The following is a 15,192-nucleotide window of genomic DNA, read 5'->3' as shown; positions in this document are numbered from 1 at the left end:
TTACTGCTCAGCCAACTAAAGTTATTATTATTCTGCATTAGAATTCTGCATTTGCATTTCACCCTTGTCATTGCAGTGAAATCAAAGGCCTAGTACAGTACAGATCCAGCCTTTCTATTTTTTCGGGGACAGCAAACACCTCTGATGTCAAAGCTATATTTTAGTAAAGACATTGCTGGCATATATAATACCTGTTGTTTTTACCAAGTTTAATGGCATGAACCATATAACTTCTTCTATCTCCAGCCCATCCAGCATTCATCGGGTTGCACTGTACTTTTAGGGGGAAAAAACATAAAGGTCATTCTGTTTTTCTGTGGCAGCTACTCTAATACAAATGGGAAATTTGTGAGGGTGCCCAGCAGGCTTTCTCACATCCAAAGGACTCAGAAAGGAAAGTGGTTTCCAATAAGACATTACTATAATAATCTTGGTAATCCTGACTATTGGTATGATGTGAATCAAGAGCATAGGTGAATAAAGCCTGCATTCCAAGGGACAGAGTGAATGACTGAGATATTCACCTACAACTCCTGATGCTTAATACTTCAATGTGAGGCACAGTCACACGTAGCTGGGAAAGAGTAGAGTCACCCTGGGTGGGTCTTTTTCAGGCTCCTTTTTGAAAAGATATTTCGTATAAATGGTTTTAACAAATGGTTCCACACTCAGTGGGTCAGACAAAGATTGTCCCAGCACCTGTGTGATGAGGGACCCACAGCACATCTGAAGGTGTAGCTTCAGATATCTGCATCAGATAAAATAGGAGTTAGGAAATTAATTTCCTTTATTTCAGTTGAGTAACTGAACCACTAGACCCTTGCTAGGAATGTCTTTGAAAGGCTTTCTCGTTCTGACAAGAAATTCCAACAAACCTTTTCTTGGTGGGAAAAACAAATAAATCTTTGGTCAAACATGCCTGACTGCTGTGACTGGCACTGAGCGAAACACCGACAAGGTTCTTTGGTGCTATCTCCAGTTCCTGTTTTGGGCCATGCCTGTCATATATTTCCCTGATATTTCCCCGTTTATTATCTACTTCTTTCAGTGGTTTGAACCAAATCTTCTTCAAATTCCTCTACTAGAAAAAGGACAGTAAAGTCTAGAGTTTTTCCTTTGGGCTTCTTTCTTCATTTAATATGGGACAAGTGCATATGCTGACTTCCTTCTCTCGAGAAACTATTAACGCTGACTCCTCCAAAGAGGCAAAGATCTTCCCAAACCAGCAGTGCCTCCATCTTCCCAGGTCCTATCACTGCTATTCTCTTTCTCTCCTTTTCTGGACTCACACTGGAATCATTAAATGACTCAGGAGGCCCTTGGACTAAGAATTCCCCCGTGTGTTTTGGTCCCACCACAGCATCAGCTTCTGAAATGCCATGACAAAGGAAGGTGACATCCACCACGTGATCCCGGGGTGAAATAGAAGTTTACTGGGAATGTAACTCCTTGGATACTTTTTCTGTGGGAAATGTCATTCTACATTAAGAAGAAGGAGGCAAAATAGAAGTTCTATTCTTAATTATTATTCTTAATCCTAGATTAAGATTTACCCTAATGGCTCATTCCCTGGGTGTCCTCAGCTAGTGTGTAGTGAGGAGCCAGGATGAAACACAGATGCAGAAGTCACAGGCATTTGCTGATTTCACACTTTAGAATACGTGGGAAAATTGACTGTTTCTTATTTTGCGAAAAGGCAGCAAAAGCTCTTCTGTCTTTGAAGTGTCCTTTTGTTTGGTTATGGGCACTGCCTGCATGGCACCATTCCATAGTGTCCAAGTAAATGAGTTTCAGAGCATAAAGTGTCAGTAATGGCAGTAACCACTCTGTATAAGTGTCAGAATTTCATAGTTTCAGGTACCTGCAGTTCAGCATAACAATGATCCCCCATGGCTATACAAATATAAATTGGGAGACAAGCTGGCAAGGTGGAATAGGTTGACTCTTGGGGTGAAAACAGTGCTTCTCAGGAGAGTACAGCAAAGTACAACTCTTGGAAGCCTTTCCATACTGAGAAGACCAGAACTGGTGTCAGTGGAGCTGACTTGGGAACAAATGAGTTCACAACAGCTGTCATCCAGCAGCCTTTGTTCTGCTGCTCCTGAGGAACCACTATAGCAAATGAGAGGCAGCAAAGAGAGGTCCAGCTGAATGGTCCATTCATTCTGCTAGACGGCAAGAAATAAAATACATCGAGACACACAGTGCACCCTGAAGGTTGAATCCTGCCTGCTGGGTTTTAGACTCCTTCCGGACAGGAATGGGTGACTATGTTTGATCTGCCAAACAGAACTGGAGAGAAGTGGTTGCACTTCTGCCAGCCTCTCTGCTGAGTCAAGAGAGTCTCAATAAGATGAGAACGTGGCCTTGTATGTTCAGTTCATACAAAATACTGAGGTCTGCAAAAATACAAAGCATTATGAGAGCAAATGTACAAACATCTAGGACTCCGAGCTATTGAAATAAAGAAAGATGAATAGCTATATTTCAACAGTGAAGAGCCCATCAAGGATAAAAAATAATTCCTCCCTGTGCTGCAGAAATTGTTAAAATTGAGCTGCTAGAAGCTGACGTTTCTTTAAAAAGAAATTCTTAACTTGTCCTCCTCCCATAGTGCTATACGTACAATTTAAATTAACACGGAGTAAATGAAGTTTTGAAATGCAAATGTGAATATGAGTCAAGAATACATTTTAAATAAAGTTTACATATGGTGATGACAAGTGTCATCACATCTAAGTAATATCCACCACGCTCTTCAGAAAATCACTAACTCAGTTTGAATGCCTTCTTTGTGTAGTGAAATAAGTACCGGTCAGAGAGAAATACCTAAATAGCAATATCCTGTACAGTTATAAAACACTAATACTTGTTTTGTGTTGCTTTACTTCCTTTACTATTCTTATAATGCTGTTCCTTAAGGTTTTTAGGAGATGACATTTGAAGGCAGCACCTGAACACAACCAAATAAGTGCTCCTTTCAAACTGTCCTGATGGATACATCCTCTGCATCTCAGACCATGCTTTTTTTAACTGTTTCTGGAAGGTCCAGTATTTCTTGATATGCACTTCTCAAAATTGGTGCCCAGCCAGTGAGGGCATCAACAGCTCTTTACTGGTCCTGATGCACTTCTCTCAAGGCCCTCCCAACCCCTGCCCATGGCCCAGGACTCCATCCCAGCTCACCCCAGCAATGCCGTAGGATGACAGTCCCCAGCTCCACAGGCTGATGTCCCAGCATCAGCCCAATCTCTGTCCCCATAGAACTGTCTGATGACCTGGGATGGGGCTGCACACACCCACCAGGAGAGTGTGGCCTGTGCCCATTCCCTGGAGAGTCTCTGACACTCACTTGTACTCAGCTGTGACCTTACCAGTATTGAGCAGAGTGGAAAAAGCTGTTCCACAAGCCTTAAAGGACTACCTTTCTGCTTATGCACCACAATGTTTGTTTTTCCTGCAACAACATGACATTGTTGGCTCAGTTTCAATAGCCCCCAGATCATTTCTTGCAGAACTGCTATTTAAGCAGCTGTTCCCCATCATGTGCTAGTATAACTGATTATTTCTGCTCATATACAGTACTTTGCACTTGCCCCTAGTGAATTGCATCTTCTGTTCTTTTCTTTGTTTTTCTTGACAATATCTTGAATTAGACAATATTGGTTTTAAATCCAGTTGTGCCCTTCAACTATGACTTGCTACTGTTTGTCCTGGTGCTTAATAAGTACAGCACTTATTCTGTCATACAGGCTTTTAGCTCTGGTAGGTATTTTAAAGTGTAAATAATGCAGTGCTACTGCAGTTTAAAAAAGTCAATGATCTAAAAACACACAGTTAAAATGGTCCACCAGGTTGTTTGCGAGGACTTTCTGAATTTAGATGGCCAAAATATAGAAGCTGAATAATCAGAAGTACATTTACTGGTTTTGGACAACTCTCAGTTCAAATCCTGAGAAGACCTTTGTTTTCTATTCTGAATCTGTGACACTAAAGCTTCATCACTTTTCCAAGCTCCTGCTAAGATTCTGTAAAAATGATGAAAGCTACTGTATTTCCCCCTAAATATTTAAATATTTCCCTGCCATAATTTCTTCAGGAGTCTCAGAAGAAACCAACTGTTATGTAAAGGCCATTGTTCACCACAGTGGTCATGACTGATCCCACACGTGCTTCTCTTGTTATCTCTAATTCCGGATGATTCTTCACTATATCTAAGTGCTACATTCCATCCTGGGCTGCAAATCCATTGGAACCAGAAATATTTTTTTACTATACATTTGTAGAGAGAGTTATGCAATGGGGTTGTAATCACAACTTGAATTCAAAGAAAATATCATATGCAAAATCTTAGAGAAATCAAAAACACTGGGCTTTCATTTCAGAGGCATCTCTCATATTTTGTGATGTGAGCTATATTGGAGTAACACTTGGGATCAACAGGCAGAAGTACCAACCACAGCATTCTTTTACTGCTAAAACAAAATGTCTGAGCTGTTGTATGCTGAAAACATCCACTGGAAATTCTTGATTAAAGAGTTGCCAAAAAACTTAGAGCAGAGCGTAGCACAGTGTAGAGTTTCCTTCTTACATAGTGCTGGAATTTAAGATATTTTATCTCCCATTATGATTCCAGAAAAAAAATTTTGTGTTCTTCCCCATACAACTGATGCAACTGATGCAACTGTCTCTTGTGAAATTATTGATGGTGCCATTGTAAATAATATTAATCACAATAACATTAACTGTAGTTGATTCTCATATAGAACTGTTTAACTTGAATTTAGAGGCCTATAGGTGTTGTGGGCATTCTCTGTGTCTGTTTCCTGGAAAATGCTTTTGGATGTTTTGTATTACGTGGCAATGAGATGAAGTTCTCCTTGGCTCCAAGTAACCTCACAACGTTGAAAACGGAGTAGATGCAAGCTTTAGGACTGCCATTGCCTTTTCTATTCATGTAAGAGAAGATCAAAGTAATCTCATGTGTAGGATAGACCACCTACAGACCAGTCTTAAATCTTCATCTGTAGCACCAAAAACCTGCCTTTGCTATCAAAAGGAAACCAGATTTAATCTTCCACAGCAAATCTTGCAACACTAGAAAATGACAGGTTTTGGTGATTTAAAGAAATGCAATATCAAATAAACTGCTCAAACATGAATCTATTATCCTCCCCCTATGCCAAGGAAGATGTTACTGAATGTAAAAACAAGATAATAGAATGGAGAAACAAGTGCTCTGCTGAGCCCATACACATTAATAGTATCATTTCAGAGAATGACTAAAGATTGCCATGAGTCAACGATTCCTCCTAAACATTTTGTCTAAGAACACCTACCATCCCAGCTTGACTGGCAATGAACAGATTAGCATGCTTCAGTTATGATGGGAGCTCAGTTTGAAATAAGTCACTGTTAATACCAGCACACCAGGCATCGGTGCTCTCTCTGTCACACAGCAAGTCACTTAAAGGGTTATTTTGCATACTCTCCGTATTCTAATGCAAGAAACCTTCATAAAGAAGATAAGGGAGTGAAGGGCAAGAGTTTTGTTGGTGGGGAAAAGCAATGTCTAGGAATCCAGCTGAGTTAAACCCCGTTCTTATCTGCAGGCCAGCAAAATGAAGTCCTACACATTCATACACAGAAGGTATCTGATGAAGCAACGTTTCAAAAGCATAAGACAGGTGCTCTCCAAAACGTGCCTGGCACCCTGTCAGATCATTAAAGAGCTGCTTGAGAACTCAGCTTAGGGCCTCTGAATCTAAGATGATGTGGTGAAAGTCTTTCTTGGCCCAGACACCCAGCACTTTTGTAGCTTTATCATCCTTGAACCCAAACAGGTCTGAAAGCCCAGGCCACAGTCTCAGGGCTTCCAGCTTCCCTGGTTCATGAAAAGGGCATGCAAAGAAAGGAGTTCTCAAGAGCCAAATAGTTGGATTCATATTTTATTTGAAAATTGAACTGAATTCTTCCTCCCTAGGCAGAAAATGGAGAAGAAAAACAGAAAGGAATTTCCTTTCCCTTGGAAATATGAGGGTTTCTAGGTTTTGTTCCTGCTCCAAAGTTTAATACACACACATTAGGACATGCATACACAATCTTAACAAACTTTCCCCCCTTTGATCTGGCAGACAGGGGGATTTCCTCTTAGGTTATGTCTTATACTGAAGTAACTGCAGGATGCTGATCTGAATGGACTTAAAATCTCATACAATATAACATTTCCCTATTTCCAGCCTAATTAATTTATTGTATACATCCACAGGAAACATCTCCATCCTGTAAAAAGAAAAACACTTTGAAATCCACTTGTCAAAACTTCTACATTGAGCTAAGAATCATTATTCCAAGTGAAAAAGTTATACAAATAGCCTTATGTGTGTTTTTTTATGTTTTTAGTTGCTTTTGAACATCTCAAATTCAAGTCTCCTTTCTAGCGTTAATTGCAGTTGTAGTTTCACCTATCACTCTCACTACTTGCTGCTTCAGATAACAAATCAAGAATAAAATGTTTGTAAATGGTTTGTCTGATGTGGATTATAAAGATTTTACTTTAGAGGTGAATTTAATATTAATTTCCTTTTAACTTCTGTTGCAATTAACATGTAAGTCAAAGGTCTTTTGTATTAAAAAAAAAAAAAATATTTCCTTCAATGGAATCCCATAAAGTATCCAGAAGCATCTACTGCTTTGTAAAAATATGATTCATTCAGCAACGCAGGTGCTCCAGGGATTAGCAGCATTACAGGAGAGTGATGGTGTGCATAGAGGAGAGAGATGACCAAAGAAACAGTTGATCTCTTAAATCTGGTTGGGAAAGGGTAAACAGGTGGAGGGAAACTTCTGGGAGCAGTGTGAAGAACAGCAGTTCTGTTTTGGGAAGTTTTTTTTCAAATTATTGAAAATGCATTTGATTCTGAATTCAGATAAAGGCCCTCCTTTCCAAATGAAAAAGAACAGTCCTTCATAATCAATCTTGTTTACTTTAAGGACTCTACCATGTTTCATGTTTGATTCTGAAAAAAAGCTCAAAAAAATCAAAACAAAAACCAAATCTTAAATTCACTGTCATAAAAATGTAGTTTTTTTCTAAGTGCTGAAAATTTCCATCATGTTAATGCCTTCTGAAGGTTAGTTTTCAGGAAAACAGAAACAATTGCTTGTATAGACAGATCATTTTTTTTTTTGCAGTACTCAACAGCCATTCCGGTTCACCACCAATGCCCACAGAGTCACAAATAAAGGACTTGCAGTGGTCACAGATGCTAATCCGGTTTCAAAACTAGAGCAACAGCTGGGTGAGTAAGGAAGGAGTGGACCTGGAAGAGAGAGGAGAAAAACACAGCTCCAACCATGTTTATTTAAAAGGTGCATATTCTTCTCCAACCCCTTATTTTCCTCCATAAAATCCACATGCTTACACCATCTTCTGACCCATTTATGTGGATATGTGTGTCTGTGAAGGGAGGGAGAGATATGTCATTTATTTTCATGTGAGGGAAATGGAGAAGCATAACATGGAGAAGCAATACCATCCATACTAAAAAAAAAAAAAAAAACCCTTAAAAAAAAAAAAAGAAGAAAAAGCAAAGTAAAAATCTTCTTTTAAAGTATGGACATTAAAATTGACATTTCTTACTACCTTTTTATACTATAACTGACCTGATTTTTAAAAATTCTTTATTTTTTTTTTGTTCTTTTTTTTATTTCCCCAGACCTTGTAGTATTGCTGTGGAATGCAATAATTTAGCTTCTTTGCCTGCAAACTTTAAAATATGTCATTGTTATTTTTACTGTACCGAGTGAAATCATCTGCAAACCCCAGGAAAAGTTGATTGTTTCCATCATCTCTTAAGCTATGTGTCCTCATCCTCTTTCTCTCTGATCTTTCAGTCCATGAAACCTGGTTTTTCTTCTGCCATGGCTTTCATTAATCAGTCTGAATGCTTTTACTATCCAGTGTTACAATTTTCAATTCATTCATGCCCTGTGTTTTCTTCAACATTGTATTGAGACAGATACTGTATTGAGATACAAGTTCATTTAAGAAAAGTGATAGACAGATTTTTTTAAAAGAAGACTTAATCAATAGCAGAAGTCATTTGGGGTTTTTTTGTGGGTTGTTTTTTTTTTTTTTTGGTGGTTTTTGGTTGGTTGGTTGGTTTGGTTTTTTGTTTGGTTTTTGTTTGATTGTTTTTTTCTTTTTTTTTTTTTTTAAATATTAGAATGTCTAAATTGTTGCCAAGCATAAGAGAAAAAAAAAAAAAAGAGGGAATTATTGGGAAAAAAAATCCCATAAACCCCCAAGCAGGTAAGGAGACAGTCTAGGCCAATTTGCTCATGTTCTGTCATTTCCATCATTACTGAAGTTTCATGTTTCATGTGTACATGAAGAGATACAGAGGCTATATGTCAGTTGTTCACTTTTCCTTTCTTAAATTGTTTTTTGGAGTCTATACTTAAATAAATAGGATGTATAATAACACAAGTGTTCCTTAATAGTGTGTTGGATATTGAAGCCATGTTTATTGGAGAACCCTGGAGTGCTTTGCAGAGCACAGTGCCAGGTTCACAATCCTGAGGACATAAATAGTCCTACTAAATTGAATGAGATCATTATTTGCATGATTAAATATCATAACATTAAACTGTACAGAAATGCTACTGCTGTGGGTAGAGAGGGGGAAGAAGGAGAGGAGGGTGACATAAACTTTCAGGTGACAGAAGAGGAATGAATTCTGCCTGATTTCATCCTTCAAAAGCCTTCTAGTGACAGTATTATTTTTAAATGGCTTTTAGTGATTTTGTGGCACTGCCAAGTCATTTAGCTCTTTAAAAAAAAAGAAAAAAATCAAATAGCAACAAAGACTGAATAATGCTCAGTTCTAATCTAGTGCCAACTGAACTCTATTGGGACTTAGAGCTCATCCACCCTTCAGTGGCAGCCAGGGCTGTGGCAGGCTCCCCCCTTTCCTACTCCCAGAATGGTCAGGCATCCTCCTCACTCTGCAGAGCCAAGAGCATTGCAGCAGTGGGTCCCTGTGCTCATAAAGACCTTGTCCCCTCTTGGTAACCCTCCACAAAGATGCCCAGTACTTCTGAGGCTGATTCAGAAATACAGGCAAAAAATGAGCACATCGACTGTTACCTAAAGGCACTGCACTGCTTTGCCATCACCACTGAAGAGAGAGTAGGCTCACCAAACACACAGATGGCACAGAGCTGGGGAGGGCTGCTGGCATGGAGGAGGACAGGTTTAGTACTCAACATGTTCTATTTCAAATTGGGCATACAGGGTGGAAAAAGTACAATACATTCCAGCGAGGGCAAATGCAAGATGCTTCATGTAGGTTGTTATGCACATATGGAGCAAGTGACACCTGCCCAAGCCTTGAGGACAGCAAAGTTTCATTAGGTCATCAGTTCTGGGTAAGTGTGAGGATGACAGATATCTCACAGGATGTATAAATAGGAGTGCAGATCACAAAGTATAGTCTTAGACATAAGATAACTTTCCACTGTAGAACGAAGCCAAGCTGTATGCATCTCAAAGAGGGAAAAGAAAGAAAATAAAGTCACGAAAAAAGTGTACATAATCCAGAACAAACAGAAAAGACACCTAGAAAATGTGACCCATGGGGAGGAAAATGACAGAAATTAGGTTATTTAGGTTATTTAGCCTAAGAAATGAGAAGAGGAAGAGCAAATGGATGGAAGAGACATTCATTAAATATGTATAGACTACTGCCAGGACAATCTGGCCTCCTTGTTTTGTGGTGGACAGGACAAGAAGTGATGTGCTTGGTGAACGTGATTTGCTTAGTGAATGCTGCAAGGAAAGTTCAGGTTAGATATGAAAATGATAAGGATGGAGAAGCATAAAAATAGACTGTTTGGAGATGTACAGAGCCTCTATTGCAGGAACAATGGTGAGGGTAGATCTTATTCTGCCATAAGACCAAGGACTCTTCCAGTCCTGTGATTCAGTGATTACAGCAACATTAGAGAACTGAGAGCTCCCTATCTTGGTTTCATCTTATCTCTTTTGAACTGATGTCTCCTTAAGCTGCATTGTAAATTTGTTTCCTTTTCCTTTGATTTAGCATGATTTGTGTTGAGCAATCTGATTTCTTTCAGTGCTCTGGGATAATACCACTAACAATTACAATTCCTTATATAAAAGAAATATATAAGTCATTATATAAGACTTTCCCACTTACAGTAACATTTTCATCTTGAAGTAATGTTGCAATTTCCATGGGATTTATCTAGGAGTAAGGATATTTGTCTCTATTATTGTGGTGAAACTAGTCTTAACCCTTTCCAGGTTAGCAGAGTCATGCTGAAACACAGGAAAGACCCATCCCTGTTCACAAAAACATCACTCTTTCCTTATCTGGGCTCTTGTGAACAAGAATTTCCTCTGCTTATATCTGTACAAAACTTGCCTCACACATGGGACACAGACTTGGCTGGAATTCCCAAATCTATTGTAGTGCAAATACAGAAACAAAGAGAGAAATCCTTCCTAAAGCTCCATGTCTTCCTTACAATAATAATAATAAAAGGTGAACTAAGTAATGACAGCTGGAAGGGTGTTCATGGAGGCTCAGGCCCACTGGAAGTCAAGCACCACATGCCTTGTTCAAGCTCCCCAACTCCCAACAGAAGTCAGAGCTCCTTGTAGGGTAGCACAGCTCCTTTCCAGGCAGTGCCTCTGTCCACACACATCCTCAGTGCTGACAGAAGGAAGCTGTACATTTATCTCAAGGAATACAGCAGGCATCACTCTTGTCTTTTTAAACACAAAGAAAACACCTCTCCCTTAATTTGCCATAGTCTAAATGCCTTTCCTCCAGGACACGGTTCAGACCCTTTAACAAGGTTTACTATGGATAGACGAGGGATAGGAAGGGTAAAGACCTGCTCTTCAGGCTGTGCACAACACTCCAGGTTTGCTGGTACAAAGAGAATCCATAAGAAGAGGAACAGGGACAATTTCATCTGCCAAAGTGCAAAGTGAGGAGTGGTTTTAACTCCAGGCTCTGTGCATGGGACAGTTTCTATTATTTCTCCAGTGTCTTTAATGTAAGTGCTGTCAGGATAGGAGCCATCAAACACACACTCACTTAACACAAGGTGACCAGAGTCACAATCCTGGCAGTGACAGCACCTTTCTGAGAGGGCCTGAACTGTCACAGGCAGAGGTGGAGGGGTTCCCAGGGCTCCCCCACCCCACGGGGAGGAGTGCTCCAGGGCAGGAGCACTCGGTCCAAGTAAGGCCTGAGATTCTCCCTTTTGCCGGATCAGAGGGATGCCCTGCTGCAGCATCAGCTCCCACTGAGCGTTCTGGGTGGATGCACCTGTCAGGCACTGCGGGACAGTCCAGGGACACCCAGAGAAGTGCAGCTCAGAGAAACCCGAGTGACCCTCGGAGGAGTCTCCTGGGACTAGAGGACCTGCTCTGTGCCAGCCCCCGCCCGTTGACCCCCTCCCGGCGCCGCGGCTGCAGCTGCGGCTGCTTTAACCGGGCCGAGGCGGAGGGGATGAGGGCAGCCCCGCCGACGTGCCGGGCATCAGCTGACCGCGCCGGGCTCTGCCTCCTCCCGGGCCGCCCGCCCGCAGCTCCACTCCGGCGGCGGCGGCTCCGCTGCGCTGGTCCCGGCAGCTCCCGGGGCAGCACTGCCGCCGGCTCCCCGCAGACACCGCGCTCCCCACGCCTTGCCCTCGTCCCTTCCTCCTGCTCCTCCTCCTCTTCCCTGCCGCCAGGGAAGCCCCAGAGCAGGAGCAGTCTCTGCCCCGACCCGCAGAGAAGTTGAGATGCTCCCATCGGGCTTCCCAGAGCTCTGAGTTTAGGGCGGGATTTTCGTTCCCCTCTCTGTCGTTTCTTTTCTTTTTTTTTTTTAGGTTTGGTTTCTGATGTGATTTTTTTATTTACTTCATTTTCCCCCCCTCCTTTTTTCTCGTTACCAAGCAAGCCGAGAGCCTGCGATGGATGGCAGAGGCTCCCCGTGATCCCGGGCGGCGCTCCCTGCGGGACATGCCCCGTTGTCGAGGGAATGCGGGTGGGCAGCCCCCGGCCGGCGGTTCCGGAGCTGTGACCGAGGATGCCCGCGACCTGGCTGCTTCTCCCTTCCTGCCCGAGCTCGCAGCGCTGCCGCTGACCGCAGTCGCAGGAATTACAGCAGCTCCCGGGCACCAGACCTCGGAGCGGAGCCCCGGGATCCCCGGAGAGAGGCGCTGCCCGCAGTGAACGGCTCCGCAAGGCGGCTGCCCCCACCCCTCCGTGCCTCCGGCCTCCGGATGGGGCCAAGGATCTCCCACCGGGCAGCGGGGCTGCGCCCGTAGATGCTCCGCTCCTCCCTCCTCCTCCTCCTCCTCTCCGGACCCGCGGCTCGGCTCCCTCCCAGCGCACCGCCCCGAGAAGGGCTCTCTCCCAGCCCTCCGGGGCTCCGGGGCTGCTCTGCCGCCGGGCTCCGCGGGATGCGGCTCCGCGGGACGCCGGGGGAGCGGGAGCGGGGCTCGGGCCGCCTGCGCTGAGCCGGCGCAGCCGCCCCCCGGACCCCGGCGGCCAACCAGCCCCGCCGCCAGCCGCGCCGCCAGACACGGGGACCTGCCTATAAATGTGATCCCCGCACCGCCATCCCGCCGTCGCCGCCGCCCGCCCTCCGCCATCCCCTCCCTCCTCTCCCGTGGTTCCATCCCTCCCCTGCTCCCCTCCCCAAAGACGGTGTGTGCCCCCCACCCCCCCGCCCCGCGCGCCGGTGCTCTGCCCCCCGCCAGTCACCGCCATGGAGCTCTCGGAGGTGCGGTGCCTGAGCGACAGCGATGAACTTTACACCATCAACAGGACCCCCCCCGGCAGCGGCAGACCCCAGCGCCTGCTGTGGCAGACGGCCGTGCGCCACATTACCGAGCAGCGCTTCATCCAGGAGCACAGCAGCAGCAGCGGCGGCAGCAGCAGCGGGGGGGGCAAGGGCTTCAGCTCCGAGGAGACCTGCTGTCCCAACCACCACCCCCACCCGCCGCACCACCACCACCACCTCCGGCGGCAGTCGGCCGGACGGAGTTTGGGCAGCGACCGCCACAACAACGGAGGCACCAAAGTCTTCCCGGAGCGCACGAGCAGTAGTGGGGACCTGGGCTTTCTGCCCCTGGACTGTGCCCCCAGCAACTCCGACTTCTTCCTCAACTGGGGCTATACATATCGCGGGGTGATCTTCCCCACTCTCCGCAACTCCTTCAAGTCCCGGGACTTGGAGCGCCTTTACCAGCGCTACTTCTTGGGCCAGCGGCGCAAATCTGAGGTGGTCATGAACATCCTGGACGTGCTGACCAAGCTGACCCTACTGTTCCTCCACTTGACGCTGGCCTCTGCTCCCATGGACCCTATTAAGGGCATTCTCTTGGGCTTCTTCACTGGCATCGAGGTGGTGATCTGTGCCTTAGTGGTGGTCAGGAAGGACACGACCTCGTACACCTACCTGCAGTACAGTGGTGTTGTCACCTGGGTGGCCATGGCCACACAGATCCTGGCGGCAGGCCTGGGCTGTGGCCTCCTTGGGGACGGCATTGGCTATGTGCTTTTCACGCTTTTTGCGACCTACAGTATGCTCCCGCTACCACTCACCTGGGCCATCCTGGCTGGGCTGGTCACCTCTGTCCTGCAGCTCGTCATGCAGCTGGTAATCCCCAGATTCGCCGTGACTTCCCTCAACCAGGTACTGTGGTGAGGAGAGGGTGGGAACTGTCCTCTTTCTCCATCACCCTGAGTAAGAAGAGGTGTAAGTGTCCCAAAAGATCCTCTCCCTTACAATCAGGTGCTCAGAAGTTCATTACCCAGGGGGGAGATCATAGGCAAAATGAAAGCTTTCTGTCTCCCTATCCTCTGCCACCCTTTTCTCATCGCAGTGTTTTACCTCAAGCTGGGAGTAGGGACAATTCCTAACCACTCTGTCCCCTCTCCTTGTACATTCACTACGCTGCTGTCCCTTGAAATAACTTTTGAAGGCAGAAGCTCCTTGAGCAAGTGGGGAGGATGGGTCATTTATCATTCCCCTCCCTGACTTCCAGCAGTGGTTTGGGGCTTGAGATGACTCTGTCTTAGCCAAACTTTCACACTGTGCCCATTTTTCTTGCTCGTGCTTTTTAACTCTGAATCAGCTGGGGGAATTGGTATACTTATATGTGAAGGGCAGCTTGATCTGAGTTATGAGAAAACAGGAGCAAAGCTCCTTTGCAAGGAGAAATCAGTGAAACCTCAGTGAAACCAGGGCAAAGCTCCCCTGGGGATATTTGATGTGAGATCCTAGGCTGTCTTTGGAGGACACTGAGAAACCTTTTCTGCTGGTAGTCATGGGGCAAATGTTGTTGTGCTGCATCCTTACAAGTGAGATCTAGGACAGAGTACTGGTTACATGGTGGAGTGGTGTGTGGTGCAAACCGCTGAGAGGCACTGGGCAAGACAGGGTCTGCAGGGTTAAAACCAGGTCTAACCTGACTTAACACTCAGATGGCTTCTTCCACAGAAAGTGAGAATGCACCAAATTCCCAATATCCCTGCAAGGCAAGAAAACACTGGCTAACTAGGACAACTTAATCCTGGAGATTCTAGCTGCTCCCTTTCCCCCTCCCTTCCCAGACTGTCACAGCTCTGTGCTACCAATATTTCACAGCAGATTATCATCTCCATTTGGCTCTGGAGAGAAGGGGGTGGAGGTACTGGCAGATAATCCCCAAAGGAGGGAGAGTACAGAGGAATGTGTTGTTGGTGGTATATTGTTTACATGAGTGCTGGGATGTGCAGCTGGGAAGTGACTGATCTTGCACCGGGAAGTTTTGATGATTGTGGTTCTTAGGACACATCTACATTCCTTAGACCTTGGCAATCCCAAAACCCCTACACACCCTGCCCATTCCCTTACTCCATGCGCTTGTTAGCTGTGGGCTGCCTGACTCACTTCCCAGTGATTGGGCTCGTCCTGTTTCAGGAGAAGCTGCCCTGGTGTGCTGTGCCTGGCTAAACTCTGTGGATGTAAGACAATTAGGCTGTGCAGAGTTGTTCCCAGCTCTTGGTAACATGTCGATGAATGAACTGCAACCATGCACCGTGTCCTACTCCCATGCACTGCTGGTGCTATTACTGATGGGTCAATAGCTGTGTGAGTTATGCTGATTTCTTAATTTACT

At 44.9% G+C, this 15,192-nt stretch overlaps 2 protein-coding genes across 3 annotated transcripts in view; one reads left to right on the top strand and one right to left on the bottom strand.

Annotated features, from left to right (window-relative positions):
• Positions 1-6,987: 6,987 nt before the first annotated feature.
• On the bottom strand, positions 6,988-12,678 carry LOC127467057 (cuticlin 2-like). Its single transcript, XM_051778554.1, has 2 exons — positions 11,974-12,678; positions 6,988-7,322 (listed from the first exon to the last, which is right to left on the bottom strand). Exons 1-2 carry the CDS (start codon positions 12,676-12,678, stop codon positions 7,269-7,271), a joined length of 759 nt encoding a protein of 252 aa, XP_051634514.1. The 3' UTR covers positions 6,988-7,268.
• Positions 12,496-15,192, top strand: part of ADCY8 (adenylate cyclase 8) — a 127,491-nt gene continuing 124,794 nt past the window's right edge. The window contains exon 1 of one of the 2 annotated variants that reach the window (XM_051778525.1): positions 12,496-13,724. In XM_051778525.1, the coding sequence (XP_051634485.1) occupies positions 12,795-13,724 (930 nt within the window). In that variant the 5' untranslated portion in view covers positions 12,496-12,794. The remainder of the gene's footprint in view (positions 13,725-15,192) is intronic. The other variant, XM_051778524.1, reaches the window with a different exon arrangement.

Source organism: Manacus candei, unplaced genomic scaffold (genome assembly GCF_025592945.1).
Source record: "Manacus candei isolate 608988 ecotype Guabito, Panama unplaced genomic scaffold, ASM2559294v1 h1tg000013l, whole genome shotgun sequence".
Classification (NCBI taxonomy): domain Eukaryota; kingdom Metazoa; phylum Chordata; class Aves; order Passeriformes; family Pipridae; genus Manacus; species Manacus candei.
The sequence above is the reverse complement of the archived record's forward strand: the minus strand, read 5'-3'. Positions and strand labels throughout refer to the sequence as shown.

Coding starts and splice junctions, on each gene's coding strand:
- LOC127467057 (XM_051778554.1), bottom strand. CDS start 12,678: ATGGCGGAGGGCGGGCGGCGGCGACGGCGGGATGGCGGTGCGGGGATC. Junction 7,323..11,973: donor GCAGGCTCTCGGCTTGCTTG/GTAACGAGAAAA, acceptor TCTCTCTTCCAG/GTCCACTCCTTCCTTACTCA.